The sequence below is a fragment of the Strix aluco genome, chromosome 1 (genome assembly GCF_031877795.1).
Source record: "Strix aluco isolate bStrAlu1 chromosome 1, bStrAlu1.hap1, whole genome shotgun sequence".
NCBI classification, from domain to species: domain Eukaryota; kingdom Metazoa; phylum Chordata; class Aves; order Strigiformes; family Strigidae; genus Strix; species Strix aluco.
Window position 1 is genome coordinate 131,722,964 of NC_133931.1, and position 12,903 is coordinate 131,735,866.

At 59.5% G+C, this 12,903-nt stretch overlaps 1 protein-coding gene across 1 annotated transcript; it reads right to left on the bottom strand.

Moving 5' to 3' along the window:
• Positions 1-8,063: 8,063 nt before the first annotated feature.
• Positions 8,064-11,061, bottom strand: DLX5 (distal-less homeobox 5). Its single transcript, XM_074849098.1, has 3 exons — positions 10,165-11,061; positions 8,815-8,999; positions 8,064-8,607 (listed from the first exon to the last, which is right to left on the bottom strand). Exons 1-3 carry the CDS (start codon positions 10,517-10,519, stop codon positions 8,275-8,277), a joined length of 873 nt encoding a protein of 290 aa, XP_074705199.1. The 5' UTR covers positions 10,520-11,061; the 3' UTR covers positions 8,064-8,274.
• Positions 11,062-12,903: the final 1,842 nt, after the last annotated feature.

Here is a 12,903-nt window from a genome sequence, read left to right on the forward strand (position 1 = left end):
GCCAGAGGGACCTTTCCCCCGAGCAACCTTTCTGTATATATTGTTGAATTTTAGTTGTACATATACTTTGTATGTTTTTGTCTTCTTTCATATATAGAGTAAAAGCCACAAAACGCCCGCCTGGCTCCTATTTCTCTCTGCCTTAGTGGATCCCCACCTCCCCCCCGAACTGCCCCCCCAGTTCAGCCCAGGCAGCTGGACGCTGTCCCCCCGCTTGCCTGCACGCACAGACACCGCTACCTGAACACATATCTGCGAGCAAAGACAGAAAAGATGGGGGGGGGGGGGGGGGGGGGGGGGGAGGGGAGGGGAGCTGGTGGTTTGGTTAGTTTTAAGGCTACGACTAAGACAGGAGATCTCGAGAGCGCAAAGATAAGCCTAGAAGAAGTTCCCCATCACCCGGTCATTTCTGCTGCGATTTCACGGCTCCGCCGCTCAGCTGAGCTGAGCTTTCTCGCCGAGGCAAAGCTCGGAGCCCTGCCTTTCTTCCCAAAGGCTGGAGACTCCGAATTATTAAGAAAGGAGGCGCCCTCCTTTGTTTTTCAAGAGCAGACAATGCAAGCTGAGGAATGTTTTGCAAAGCCCTGAGAGGTGCCCAGGCACACAACACGCTGTCCAGCCAGCTCCAGCCTCGCCAGCTTGTGGAAAGCACAGCAACTACTGCAAAAGAAAAGCCCTTTCCTCCTCCAAGCTGGGTGCCCCATACTGCGAGAATTAATGGCTAGAGACCTGGGCATCCTTCAAATTATGAACCTTGAAACCACTGAGCCATTTATCAGAAGTCAATAGAGATCCTCAGAGTGCTCCATATAATGACAGCTACATACAGTCGTGCAAAAGGACAGTCACTATAATTAGACACAAAGCAAAGACTACTTACCAATATACCAGTTTTTTGGGGGGTGTTTTTTTGTTTTTTTTTGAGCAACTTCCACGCTCAGTCAGTCTTCAGAGTGGTTTAAAACCGATCAGTCTTGTCATTTTCTACCATTCGTATTGTTACATTAGGAAAAATGTTTTCTTTTCTTTTTTTCCCCTTCCCACTGTGAAACTTTGGGTTCAGAGCTCCCCAGGATCAATTCTGAACAAAGCCTCCAGCTGCAGTGCCATCCAATTTGAAGCAGACATTGGGGACAATTTAAGGTTTTTATCCACAAGAAGGTTTTTTTCCATTCTCTTAAATGCAGCCATAATTAGAGTAATTTTTCATGTAGCCCGCTGATTACAGCGTTTTTACCGTCAAAGATAATTACCTGTAATTTTCTTCCACTTTTAATACTAAAAAGCCATCTTTATTTAGATTCAGGAACAGGAAAGGCGAAACAAAAGAGGAAAATTATTCTGTTATTCATACACAAATTGCAGAGACGTAGGGCCTAAAATTGAAAATTAACCAAAATTATAATGCTGAAAAGAATGGAAGAGGCTTCAGAAGTACAGCTGGTAGTGGGGCTCACTGAATTATTCAAATGACACTGGAGAGAAAGCTACCATACATTTAAACCAACAGCATTTGTGTGTGTGTGTGAGTGTGTGCATCTTTCAGAAGCCCCTGCTCCCCCCCCCCCCCGCCCCCCCGGCTGGCCCCCGTGCGGGCTCACCCTCGCCCCCACAGAAGGGCCGGCGGGTGCCCCGGTGGGCGAGCTCTGCGGCCGCCCCGCAGCCCGGGGAGCCCGGCCCAGCCGAGCCGAGCCCAGCCGAGCCCAGCCTGGCGGGTCCCGGCCCCCGCAGCCGCCTTAACCCTTTCGCTGCAGCCCCTGAGCGGGAACGGCGGCGGGCGGTCCCGTACCCCGTCCCCCACCCCCGTCCCCCCACCGCTGGAGGGGCCGGGGGGGTGGGAGATGGGGTCTTGCTGCTTCTCGTGGGTTTTCGGGGGACTCATCCTCGCCTGCACGCCTCGCCGGTGCCAGCGTGGGTGACGGCGCGGAGAGCCTCTCGGTGCGTCGTGCCCTCCTCCCCCACGAGTGATTTCTCGGATAGGCTTAAAGCCCAGACAACAAGCAAGCAGGGAAACAAATAAATGATAACAGTAATAATAATAATAGCAATAATAATAATAAAAAGAGCCCGACAGCTTAACGGAGCGGGAGAAGGTGGGGGAGGCAGGCCTTCCCGAGCGCGGGGTGGGAGCGAAAGGCAGCGCCGGCTCCCACTCGCGCCGCTGCCGCCCCGGGAGACTCTCGTGAAACAGCGTCATCTATGGATGGAGCGGCAGCAGCTCCCCGCGCCGCCGCCAAACCTGCCGCCGCCGGGCTGACAGCGCCGGCTCCGCCACCGCCGCCGGGCGCCGCCGGCTCCGCCGCCCCGCGGCCGCCGCCCAGAGCCGCGGAAAGGCGCGCCGCCGCGGAGAGCCGCGGAAAGGCGCGCTGCCGTCGCCCCACCCGCCGCGGGGCCCGGCTGTCCCCGGTGCTCCCACGGATCCTTCGCCGGTCGCCCCACCCGCGCCGCCTCTCCGGTAGCCCGGCGGGACCCCCCCGCCGCCCCCGGCAGCACCGGGGGGAGAGGGGGATGGAGCCGCCGGGGTCCGGCCCGGTGAGGGAAACCACCGGCGCAAGAGCGGCCGCGGAGAGGGGGAACGAGCAAAGACGGAGCGTGCCTCGAAGGGGAAGGCACGAAGCGGTCCCAAACCGACCCCGAACCCAAGCGAGCCCCAAAACTTACCCCCTGTGAAAATCTGCTAAGCAAGGATCGGGGTCTAGAAATCTATACTGAACAGAAGCAGTGGAGAATATTTTTCTGAGTCTCAGGGCAGAAGCTCTTTCTCTATATTCTTGGTTGAGTGAGCACATCCAGGTGTGAAATTGTTTGCACACCCCAGCACCTCTTATATTGCCAGCAAAATTAGCTGTTATTACTGTCACTGTTTAGTGATGGTTAGCTTGATAAAAAAAACCTGCTGTAATCAAGACCTGGCGCATCTTTGCAAATTACAGATAATTGTAAACGTCCAGATTATGATAATAGCATCCTAATCCAGCCTGCAATATAATTATTACAGAGTGTTACATCTGAAACTGTCCAGTAGGGCTAATTCAGCCATTATTTAGACCCTATTTTTGCACTGCAAATGGGTTGCTGAGTTGAAAATGTACGATTGTAATTTCACGGGGCACTCAATGAGTAATGGTATAGGGAGAGAAAAATACAAAAGTGAAATGTGAACAGTAGCGATCAAATCAAACTCTGAAGGACAAAAGACTGTTTGATTCATAGGGAATGAGAAGAGCGGGAATTAAGAAAATAGCAAATCAGTGGTCTGCAGCGTTACGTGTCCAAATCTCAACGAGCGCGAGCCTGATGTGCAGGCAGGGGCTGATGCTTCGGGCTCCCGCCTGCCTCCGCCCGCCGCTCGGCTCGACTCGGCTCGGCTCGGCTCGGCTCGGCTCTGCCCGCAGCCTCTCCCCGGGACCCGCAGGGTTCCCCGCGCTCCCCACCCATCCCCAAAAGCGGGCTCGCCCTTCTCGTGTGCCTCCTCTCAGGTGACGACGGAACGTCACTTTCGGGCAAGAAGCTTCGGGAGCCCCGTAACCGGGCGGGGAGAGCGCGGGGCGCGGGGTGCGGGACCGCGCACCCTCCGCGGAGGGCTGCGGAGCTCGCAGCCCTTTGCGCTCCCGCGCACCCGCTGGACCAGTCGTCAGGGGTCCTTAAGGACATTATCACAGAACCGACTCAATTGTAATTAATTAGCCAAGAGAGCCTGGCTAACAGGACTACCTGCAGCTAGCGAGGTTAGCTCGTCGGGCTAGTTCACTTTCGGCCCCGGATTGGTTTTTATTAAACCTGGGCACTAAATACACAAGCCCGCACCATTTTTAATAGGCCAAATCATCAAAGCGCGGTTGCTGCCCCGCCGGTAGCCGCCGGCGGGTTCCGGGTGCGGGGGGGCAACGCCCGGGGCTGGCCCCGTGGCCAGGAGGGCTGCCGGCCCCGGCCCTTGCTGGCCTCCCCCGGCTGCAGCCGCGCTTGGCAGCCCGCAGCCTTTCACTGCTCGCTTTCCTCCCCGGGAATTAATAAAAATAACGCGAGGAAAAGGCAAGGAAAGCTCAGCGGATACCGTGAGGCGAAAGCGCCTATAAAACGCGTTATATGGTGCGTATCGAGAAGACTGTAAAGATTTCCCGGGACGGAGGGCCAGCTCCGCACTCGGGCAGACGATGCCGCTGCAGAGCAGGGAGTCAAGGGGGGATGCGGCCCGGCGAGGCTCGCTGGTCCCCGCTGCAAAGCCGGCCTGAGGTTTAGGCAACCTCTGCGGGACTGCCGAGGGGCAGGCAGCAGCGGGAGAAGAGCGAGGAGCCATCCCCAAGCTCCTCCTTGCCAAGCAGCTTCTGGCCGGGCCCGGGTCCCCGTGCCCTCACCTAAAGGGAAATAACGAGGCGAGGGGCCTGGGAGTTTTTCCCGCAGCCTCGAAGGTCGCGTCCGTGGAAAGTGCTCACACAGACACCCGGGGCGTGGGTGCGTGTCGGGATTTAACGGGTCTGTATTCCTGGCAGATAAACCAATGCTTATCCTCCCCAATCGCATGTAAATAGAGGCACCGCCGAACAAAGAGCAGAAGCATTTAATTGATGTAACAGATTATCCCTAAAAAAAGAGAGAAAGGGAGGCTTAATGTAAACTCCGCAGTTCCTATTTTCACGGCTCTTGCCTGACCCATAAAACAGGTTATTGCGTTACTGCAGGCAACCTCTCCAACGACTGAAAGCAAGAAGAGGGGCTTCTCCCCCACCCCCCGCACCCCGACTTTCCTGAAGCAATAGATCTCCTTTCCGTAATCCGCAACCGAACCACCTAAAGTCTGTCAGTCGCAAAATTGCGTGGTAGAATTCTTTAATCGATGCCACATGTGCGATGCACGTTTGAGGGATACAGCGCTGCCGGCGGCGGACGGGCAGCGCCCGGAGGCCCGCGCAGGCAGCGCGCGCCGCGGGGGGGACTGACTTTATGGGGGACCCCGAGGGGAGCGAGAGGGCGACAGAAATGACTGGCGAGCGGGCTGTCTTCACGCGGTGACAGGTTGGAGGGGGTGGGTTTTTGGGTTTTGGGTTGTTTTTTTTTTCTTCCCCCCCACCCCCGAGGGAGGGAGGGAGGGGGAGAGAAACCGAGTCACTTGGCGAGGAGGCAGCGCTCTTCTCCGCCTAGCGATGCAGAGATGCCCGGGCAGGGAGCAGCGGGGGGCTCTTTGGGGAAACGGGGGGGTGTTCCCCTGGTTTCTGTAGGTGGGGGTGGCGGGCAGTCAGCTGCGTGTGTCTGGGTGCGGGTGTTGCGGGTGTGCGCCCCATCGGGGGCGAGCGCGGGCGGGGGGGGAGGGGGGGTAGGTCTGCTGTGGGTGGGAGAGCCCCAGGGGTGCAGGCAGTGTCAGGAGCTCTCGATGTGGGGCAGCTGGGGCTGCAGGCTGCTCTGTCTGTGTGTCTGTGTCAGGCCCTGTGGCTCAGCCCTGGAGCCGCTCGGCACCCACAGGAATGTGGCTCCTCTCGGCTCCCCGAGCTGCCCCGGCTCCGCATGGAAGTGGCCGCCAAGAAAAGAGAAGGGAGGGGAAGAGAAAGAGGGGGGGGGAAAGAAAAAAAAAAAAACCCGAGCCAGCAATCCGCCTAGCCCAAACCCAGCGTCAGACAAAGGACAGTTCATCCCATCCCTTTCCCGGGGAGGCAAGGGGGGAGGCCCGCACCAGCCAGGCTCCCTCCGGCCGCCGCCGGAGCCCCGGGGGTGCGCCCGGGCGGGGAGAGGCGCCGGGGTGCCTGCCTGTGTGTTCGGGGACTGGGGGACAGGAGCATGCCCCTCGGCCCGGGGCGCGCACGAAGGGGCGGGCGGCTGTAAACCCTGGGTGTGCTTTGGGACCGGGGCCGCGGATGCGGGGAGCCCCGGCAAGGGGCATTTCCTGACCGGGCTCGTCTGCCCTTTCCCGAAGGGGTGCCAGGCTCTCCCCGAGCCACCACCCCAAGGTGGGAGGAGGAGAAAGCAATCAGGGAGGGTGGACCGGCATGGAAACCGAGCCGAGGTGACTCGGCCGTCTCGGAGAGGGGAGCTGTGCCAGAGCCCAGGCGGCCCGGCCTGCGCCGGCGGTGGGAATCGCCCTCCCCGCCTGCCGGCATCCCGCCCCCCCGGAGCCGGGCCCGCGCTGGCCCCCGGCCCTCCCGGCCCCTGCAGGTTACCGTAGCCAAACAGCCCCGCGGCAGCTCCTCAAAGAAAAGGGAGGGTGAGGTGGGTGGGTGGGTGGACCAACCTGGGAAATTGACTTCCACCTCTCATGTCCAAGCCTTTCTGCAAAGGGAAGGGACCTCGGGGAGAGGAGAATCTTACTGCAAGTTGGAAAAAAAAAATTAATGCTTGTCTAGAGGGAAACGAGGAAAAGAACGGAAGAAGACGGAAAGGTCGGGCTTTTTTTTTTTTTTTTTTTTTTTTTTTTTTTTTTGCACGGGGTGGAAGTTAGCAGAAGAGACAAAGCCGAGCTCTTCAGCAACCCTAGAGTCGCAGAAAGTCCCTGGAACCTTGCGAGTGAGATGGGCAGCGGCCGGTCCCCAGAGCCGCTGAGAGGGCGCGGGGAGCGGCGGGGCACCGGCGGCGGGCGGCCGCCAGCCGGCAGCGGGCAGGGGGGGGCAGCCGCCGGCGGCCCCCGCCGCCCTGTCTCCGGCACCCACGCACCCCTCCCCGGCGTGCAGGGAGCAGCTTTACCGAACAAACTGTTCTATTGTACTGCAAGCCATTTACCAACCCCCAAACCTGTTACAAAGCAACAACCCCGGGCTTCTTTCTTTGGGGAGAAAACACGCACACACGCACTCACCCTCACGCACACGCACAAAACATGGCAGGCAGGAGCGGAGGGAGAAGAAAGGAGGGGGGGCGGCGGGGGGGAAGACTAGAGACAGGTAAGTGCGCCCCGGGGCAGGAGCGTGCCTTTTCAGGCCTCGCCTGCCAGCCCTGCCAGCGCTCTCCCCGCCATCCTCGGGTGACAGGGGGAAATTTTTTATCTCGGGGAGTCTTCAAGCGACGCCTTTGTCACAGCCACTGCTGCCGCCTTACCCCGCACGGCCGCGAATTCCCAGCGCGGTTCCCCGCTCCCACCCCCCCGCTCCCGGGAGAAAGGGGGGGCCCCCGCGGGAACGTGCGCCGCTGTGGGGGCCCCGTGGGCCGGTTGCTGCCGGGCAAAGCCCGGCGTTTCTGCTGGCAGAGGGGTCTACGCGCGGTGCGTGTCTCCACGCGAGTGCTCCGAGCCCGTGGGCAGCGCTCAGGCCACCTCGATGAAGCCGTGCCCCCATCCCCTGCCCGGTGCACCGGGCAGCGCTGGTGAGGGCTCCGCCGCCCGGTTTTTTCCCTAAATCGTGTCGCTAGAGATTAAAACAAAAAATAAAAGTACCTCCGCGAAGTCCCTCCTTCAGCCGGAGCCGCCGCAGGCTTTTACCAGGAGCAAGGGGAGCGGGGGCCTCATTTTATCCTTTTCTCCTATTTAGTGGCTCCCTTTGACGGAAACGTAATTTGTATAATTAGCCGAGCGCACACGGGCGACTGATGGGCTGTGGAGTGTGCAGCTCTCGACGCTAATTGCTCTCAGGAAAGGATTCAGAGCGGCTCAAGGCGAGAGATTTGCTTTCTAGCGCCAGGATGGGCACTTTTCGCTTCGCTTAAACCACCGTGCGATAAGGTGTAAGCGGTCTTGCAAAAGCCCTTTTTCCAGCGGGGAGGGAGCATCGCCGCCCCTCGGCTCGCCCGTGGGTACCTACAGGGGCCAGATCCTGCCAACACGCCCGGGCTGCGGTGGCACGGCACGGCACGGCACGGCGACTCCCAGGATCAGACCCCTCGAAATCCCTCTTTCCTCGCTCTCTGCAAGCAAATTGGCATTATCATTATTATTATTATTATTATTTTCCCTCTTATTAATAGAAGAAGGGGTGATTTGGAAACGTTTCTCGTGGTCGAAATAATTTTATTTTATTCAGAATATACAGTTTAATTCCTCTATCTACAATTATTTACAGGGTTAAAATAACATTGAAAAAAAGTCTCTGGAAAAGTTGAGGTCATAGATTTCAAGGCACCATTGATAGTGTCCACAGCTGAGCCAAAAAATGTCCGTATTGTATAAAAAAGTGTTTCCTTTGAAATGCAATAAGTTACATGCACAAGCTTTACACATTTTAATCTTTTTGTTTGTTTCTTTTCCCTTTTAAAAATCCCCCATATGCATTCCTTTCGTTATTATTCCTTAACAGTAAAACACAGGAGTCCAAGGAACAACAAAAAAAAATTAAAAAATAAAATAATAAGGGTCAGACTCTAATAAATTGTCCCAGAGGCCAGCGCTAACGGGTGCTGTAGGGAGCCGTGGGGTTGGAGGTGGGAGTTGATGGAGTTGGCAGCGGGGTACCAGGAAGCGGAGCTCTCCAGGTAGCTGGATGCGGGGGACGGGTTGGAGTTTGGAGGGTGAGCGTGTGCGTGGGCATGGTGGCTGAGGGAGCGGGACGAGCCCTGAGGTTCCCAAACCGCAGGCGACTGTGGAGAGTTGCAGGCCATGGGGTCGCTGGAGCTGGGGCTGTGCTCCGGGGGCATCTCCCCGTTCTTCATGATCTTCTTGATCTTGGATCTTTTATTCTGAAACCAAATTTTCACCTGGGAGGGGGGCGGGAGGAGAGGAGAGGGGAGGAAAGTGGGAAGGAGGAGGGAAACCGACACCGTTAATACCCGCCTGGGCAAGCCGGCGCTCCGCGGTGCCAGGGCCCCGCTCCCCGCCGCCCTCCCGGCCCCTCCGCGGGGCCCGATCCGGCCCTTCCCGCGGGGGCCGGGCTGGGCCAGGCCGAGCCGAGCCGAGCGCGGTACCTGTGTCTGCGTGAGCCCCAGGGAGGCGGCCAGCTCGGCCCGCTCGGGCAGGGCGAGGTACTGGGTCTTCTGAAACCTCCTCTGCAACGCCGCCAGCTGAAAGCTGGAATAAATAGTCCGGGGTTTGCGCACTTTCTTTGGTTTGCCGTTCACCATCCTCACCTCGGGCTCCGCCACCTCCTTCTCTGCACGGGCGCAAGAGCGGGAGAGAGACACAGACGCAGACGTTAAGGCGCGGGTCACGGCTCCGCTCCGCGCAGCCTGCGCCGTCGCCGGCGTCCCGCCCGCGCCCTGGGCCGGGCAGCGGCGCCGGCCCGACGGGCCCCCGCGGCTCCCCCCGGGGCTGCCCCCGCGGCTCCCCCCGGGGCTCCCCCCGCGGCCCCGCGCACCCTCCGCCGGCTCCCGCGGTGAGGTGGGAGGGAGGAGCCCCCGCTCCCTCCGCGGCCGGGCCTTGGACACCCCCGGCCCCCCGCGACCGCCCCGGGCACTCTCCGCGGAGGGCGGCGGCGCCGGGCGCGCAGCGCTGCGCGGGCGCGGGCGGGAGCGCGGGGCATGCGCGCCCGCCGCGGGAAATGAGAAGGATTCCTGGTGCCCTGCCGGGAAGGGGCCGGCCCGGAGCCGAGACCTACCCAGGGCACCAGCCGCTTCCCCCGCCGCCGCCGGGTCCCCAAGCGCCGTCGCGGCCGCGCTCGTCCCGGCCAAGACCCGGCCGCTTGGCTCGGCCACGGGCTTGCTTTTTCCACCCCAACCCCCGTCCTCCCCCCCCCCCCTTTTTTTTTTTTTTTTTTCCCTTCCACAAGAACTTACAAAGAAGTAAATGGAAAGAGCTAAAAACGCGGCGCTTTCTGGTAAAAAAACCCTCGCGGCTTCGCAGCCCCGCCACGGCTGGGCTCCCCCTCCCAGTCTCCTCCCCCGCCCCTCCAGCACAGGGGGAAGGAAACTTTCTTTGCCACCGCGAACCTGAGTTTGAGACACGCAACAAGGCTCGGCTATTTTCCCCCCTCTTCCTGCGGGGGGAAGGAGGAGGGAGGCAGCCGTGGGGGCCCGGGGCAGCTGACCGACGGTTGCTTCTCTGAAGCACTAGTCCCAGGATTTGTGTTTTAGACGGTGCGGGCTGGTCAGAAAAACTAGACCAGCTGCCACCTTTTTTTTTTTTTTTTAAAAAAAACCCTTTTTTTTCCTCACTTTCTTTAATTTTCCTTTTATTTTTCCCCCCTTTTTATTTATCTATTTTTTTTTTTTAATTTCTCCCTGTGGTTCAGGGAAAGCTGCATCCCCGCGGCCCACGGAGCAGGGATCTCCCAGCCTCCCCACGGCCGCGGAAGCTCCCCGCACGCCCCCGGCTCTCACCTGGCTGGCTGGCGGAGCTCTGTACGCGGTTGTAAGCCCCGCTGTACTGGTGGTAGGGGCTGGCGTAGCTGTAGTCTGCATAGGCTTTGGCAGGATAGTTCCCAGCAGATCCGTTCATGCCGTGGTACTGATACTGGTAAGGGTTGAGCGCTTTGCCGTAGGAAGCCGAGGTAGGCGAGCAGTAGCCGTGCGGGGCTCCCCCCGCCGGGCTGTAGTAGTCGGAATCCGTAGCCGAGGACTCGGGTAAAGTGGGAGATTCCTGGGACGGGTGGTGCATGGCTGCGGCCGTCTGGAAAGGAGCCTGGAAGTCGCCGGATCTGATGTTGGGGACCCTTCTGTCAAATACTCCTGTCATAGCTCGGAGCCGGCGGCTGGCTGGGCTGGCTGCTGGGGCTGCTCGGCTCTAAGCAGACATGTCTGGGGGAGGAGGCTGCGGCGCTGTGTCTGTCTCCGGCAGACTGCTGGCTGGGGCGCAGCATAGGCTTGGTTAAATCCTTAATTGCGCTCTTACGCACAGCAGGGTGGATCGGGTTCCATTGGCCAGAGCAATCGGGAGCAGCGACACCCTAACTCGTCCAACTAGTTTAGCACAACAAAGCTTTGGCTTAAAAAAAAAAAAAAAAAGAAAAAAAAAAGGAAAAAAAAAAGGGAGAAAAAAAAAAAAGTCCCATTCAAGCTCTTTTAAAGTGAATACCACCAGCAATCTCCGAGCCGGCGCGGCGCGATCGGGAGGTTTCCGGCTCCCGCCCCCCGCAGCCCGGTGCCCCGCACCGCCAGCCCGCAGCGCCCGGGGGGGGGCGGCCGCCGCGCCGCTGGGCTCAGCCGGCCCGGCCGGTCCCCCCGGGCCGCCTCGGTGGCCCGGGAACAAGGCGCCGGGCGCTCCGCGTTCCCAGCGCGATTTCTGATCTGGCGGCGATAACCACGAGCGTCTCACCCGGGGTGTTTCGCTCAGACCGTCCTCCCTCTCCGGGGGGACGCCGTCCGGCACCTCCCGTTCAACGAAGTAAATCAACTTACCCCCCCACTCCACTCCAAACCCCTGAATTTTAGTTACATCATTTCCTGCGCCGAAGACCCTAGCCCGGCCCGGAGCTAGGCGGGAGGCTCCCGGCAGGACGCCCTGCCGTGGAGGGGGTGGGGGGAGCTGCTGGGGGCACTGGTGGCACCAGGAGGCCTAGGGGTACCCACCCCGCGGGTTTCGCGAAGGGCGACCTGGCTGTGGGACGGTGACCGCGGGCGGAGACCCCCCGGCCCCCCTCCAGGTGCGCCCGTGGCCGCTCGGCCCCACGCGTGGCCGCTCCTCAGCGCCCCGTGGCGATGCTCGCCACCTGGTCCGGCTCCGGGCCGGGGTCAGATGCCCGACCCGAGGGGAGCTCAGCTCACCCTCCCGCGTGGGCAGGACCACTGCGAGGCCGCCGCGGGGCTTCTCTGCTTGGAGGTCGTCCCAAGAGCCCACTTCCCAGTTGACAGCCCCCCAAAAGTGGCTGGCGCTGTGCGGGGGTGTCCCCCCGCAGCACCCCGACCAGCAGCACCCTCCTTCGCCGGCACCCGGTTTTCCGCGCCCGTCCGCACCCCCGGGTCCCGGGCGGTGGGCTCTGCGGCTGGGCCGGAGCGAGCCACGGGCTGGCGATGCCCGTCCCCGGTGATTTTACAGCAGCGTTGCAAAAAAATGGATCAGATTTTACTAGACACTAAGGAAAACAAATAAAAGGCTGTTTTCAGTGACCTGGAGTTGTAGATTTTTCTGAAGTTGTTTACTCTCCAGATTTAGCCTGTTTGCTCACCGAAGATCTCCCAGCCAGCTGGGTAACACTTGTAACACAACCGTGCATGTTGTACTTGAGCTTATTGTTTGCTTTGGAAATGTCCACAGCTCATATAAAATCACATTAAACAAATCCCTAAGCATTTCATTATACGAATCACTTACTTAAATCCGTTGGAAATCTCTCTCTCCCCCCCTTTATTTTTTTTTTTCTAAAGAGAGGAACTGGAGAGGGGTATATGTTTACGACTTGGGGAGGGGGGAAGTAAGTTTATTAAGGCTCCCAATTTGCATCCAGTTGGAAGGGACGATAGAGATTTTAAACAGACGAGGAGGGGAGAGGGTGGTGGTGGTGAGAAGCCCATTTGTGTCATAAATTCCAGGGCACTTCAACACGTCCGGGCAGGAAGGTGCCGTTTGAAGGGAGAAAACCGGAGGGGACCGGGGCGCTGGTGTCGCACCCGGCCCCGGCAGCGCCCGGAGCCGCGGCGGGTCCCGGCCGGGCCGTCCTGACACGCCGCTTTTGCCCCTCACCGGGGAAATCTTGAAGGGTTTCCCGCAGCAGAGAAAGTTTGCTCGTGTTTTATTCAGAAGGAAGGCGGAGGGGGGGGAGGAAGTTTCGATATTAAAAGAAAAAAAAAAAGACAGAAATCCACCAGATACAACCGCAAAACCCCCAAGCTGATATTTTTTTTTCTTTCTTTTGAAGGCGTCCGCAGCCGTTGCAGTCCGAGCGAGGATTACCGAGCTGAGGACGTACAAATCCGCCTGTTGGCGGGTTTCCTGCCCCCCGTCCTCCCCAGCCCGAACCCGATTTTCTTGACTTTCTGCTGTTTTTTTCCCCCAGCGGTTTTTATTTAACACATCCGGCGGGGAGCGAGCCTTTCAGAGGGAGCCGGAGTCTGTTTTCTATTGCACAATATGCTCATTGTTTACCGGCACATGCCCGCCGCGCCGCCCCAGCGGCCGCCCGG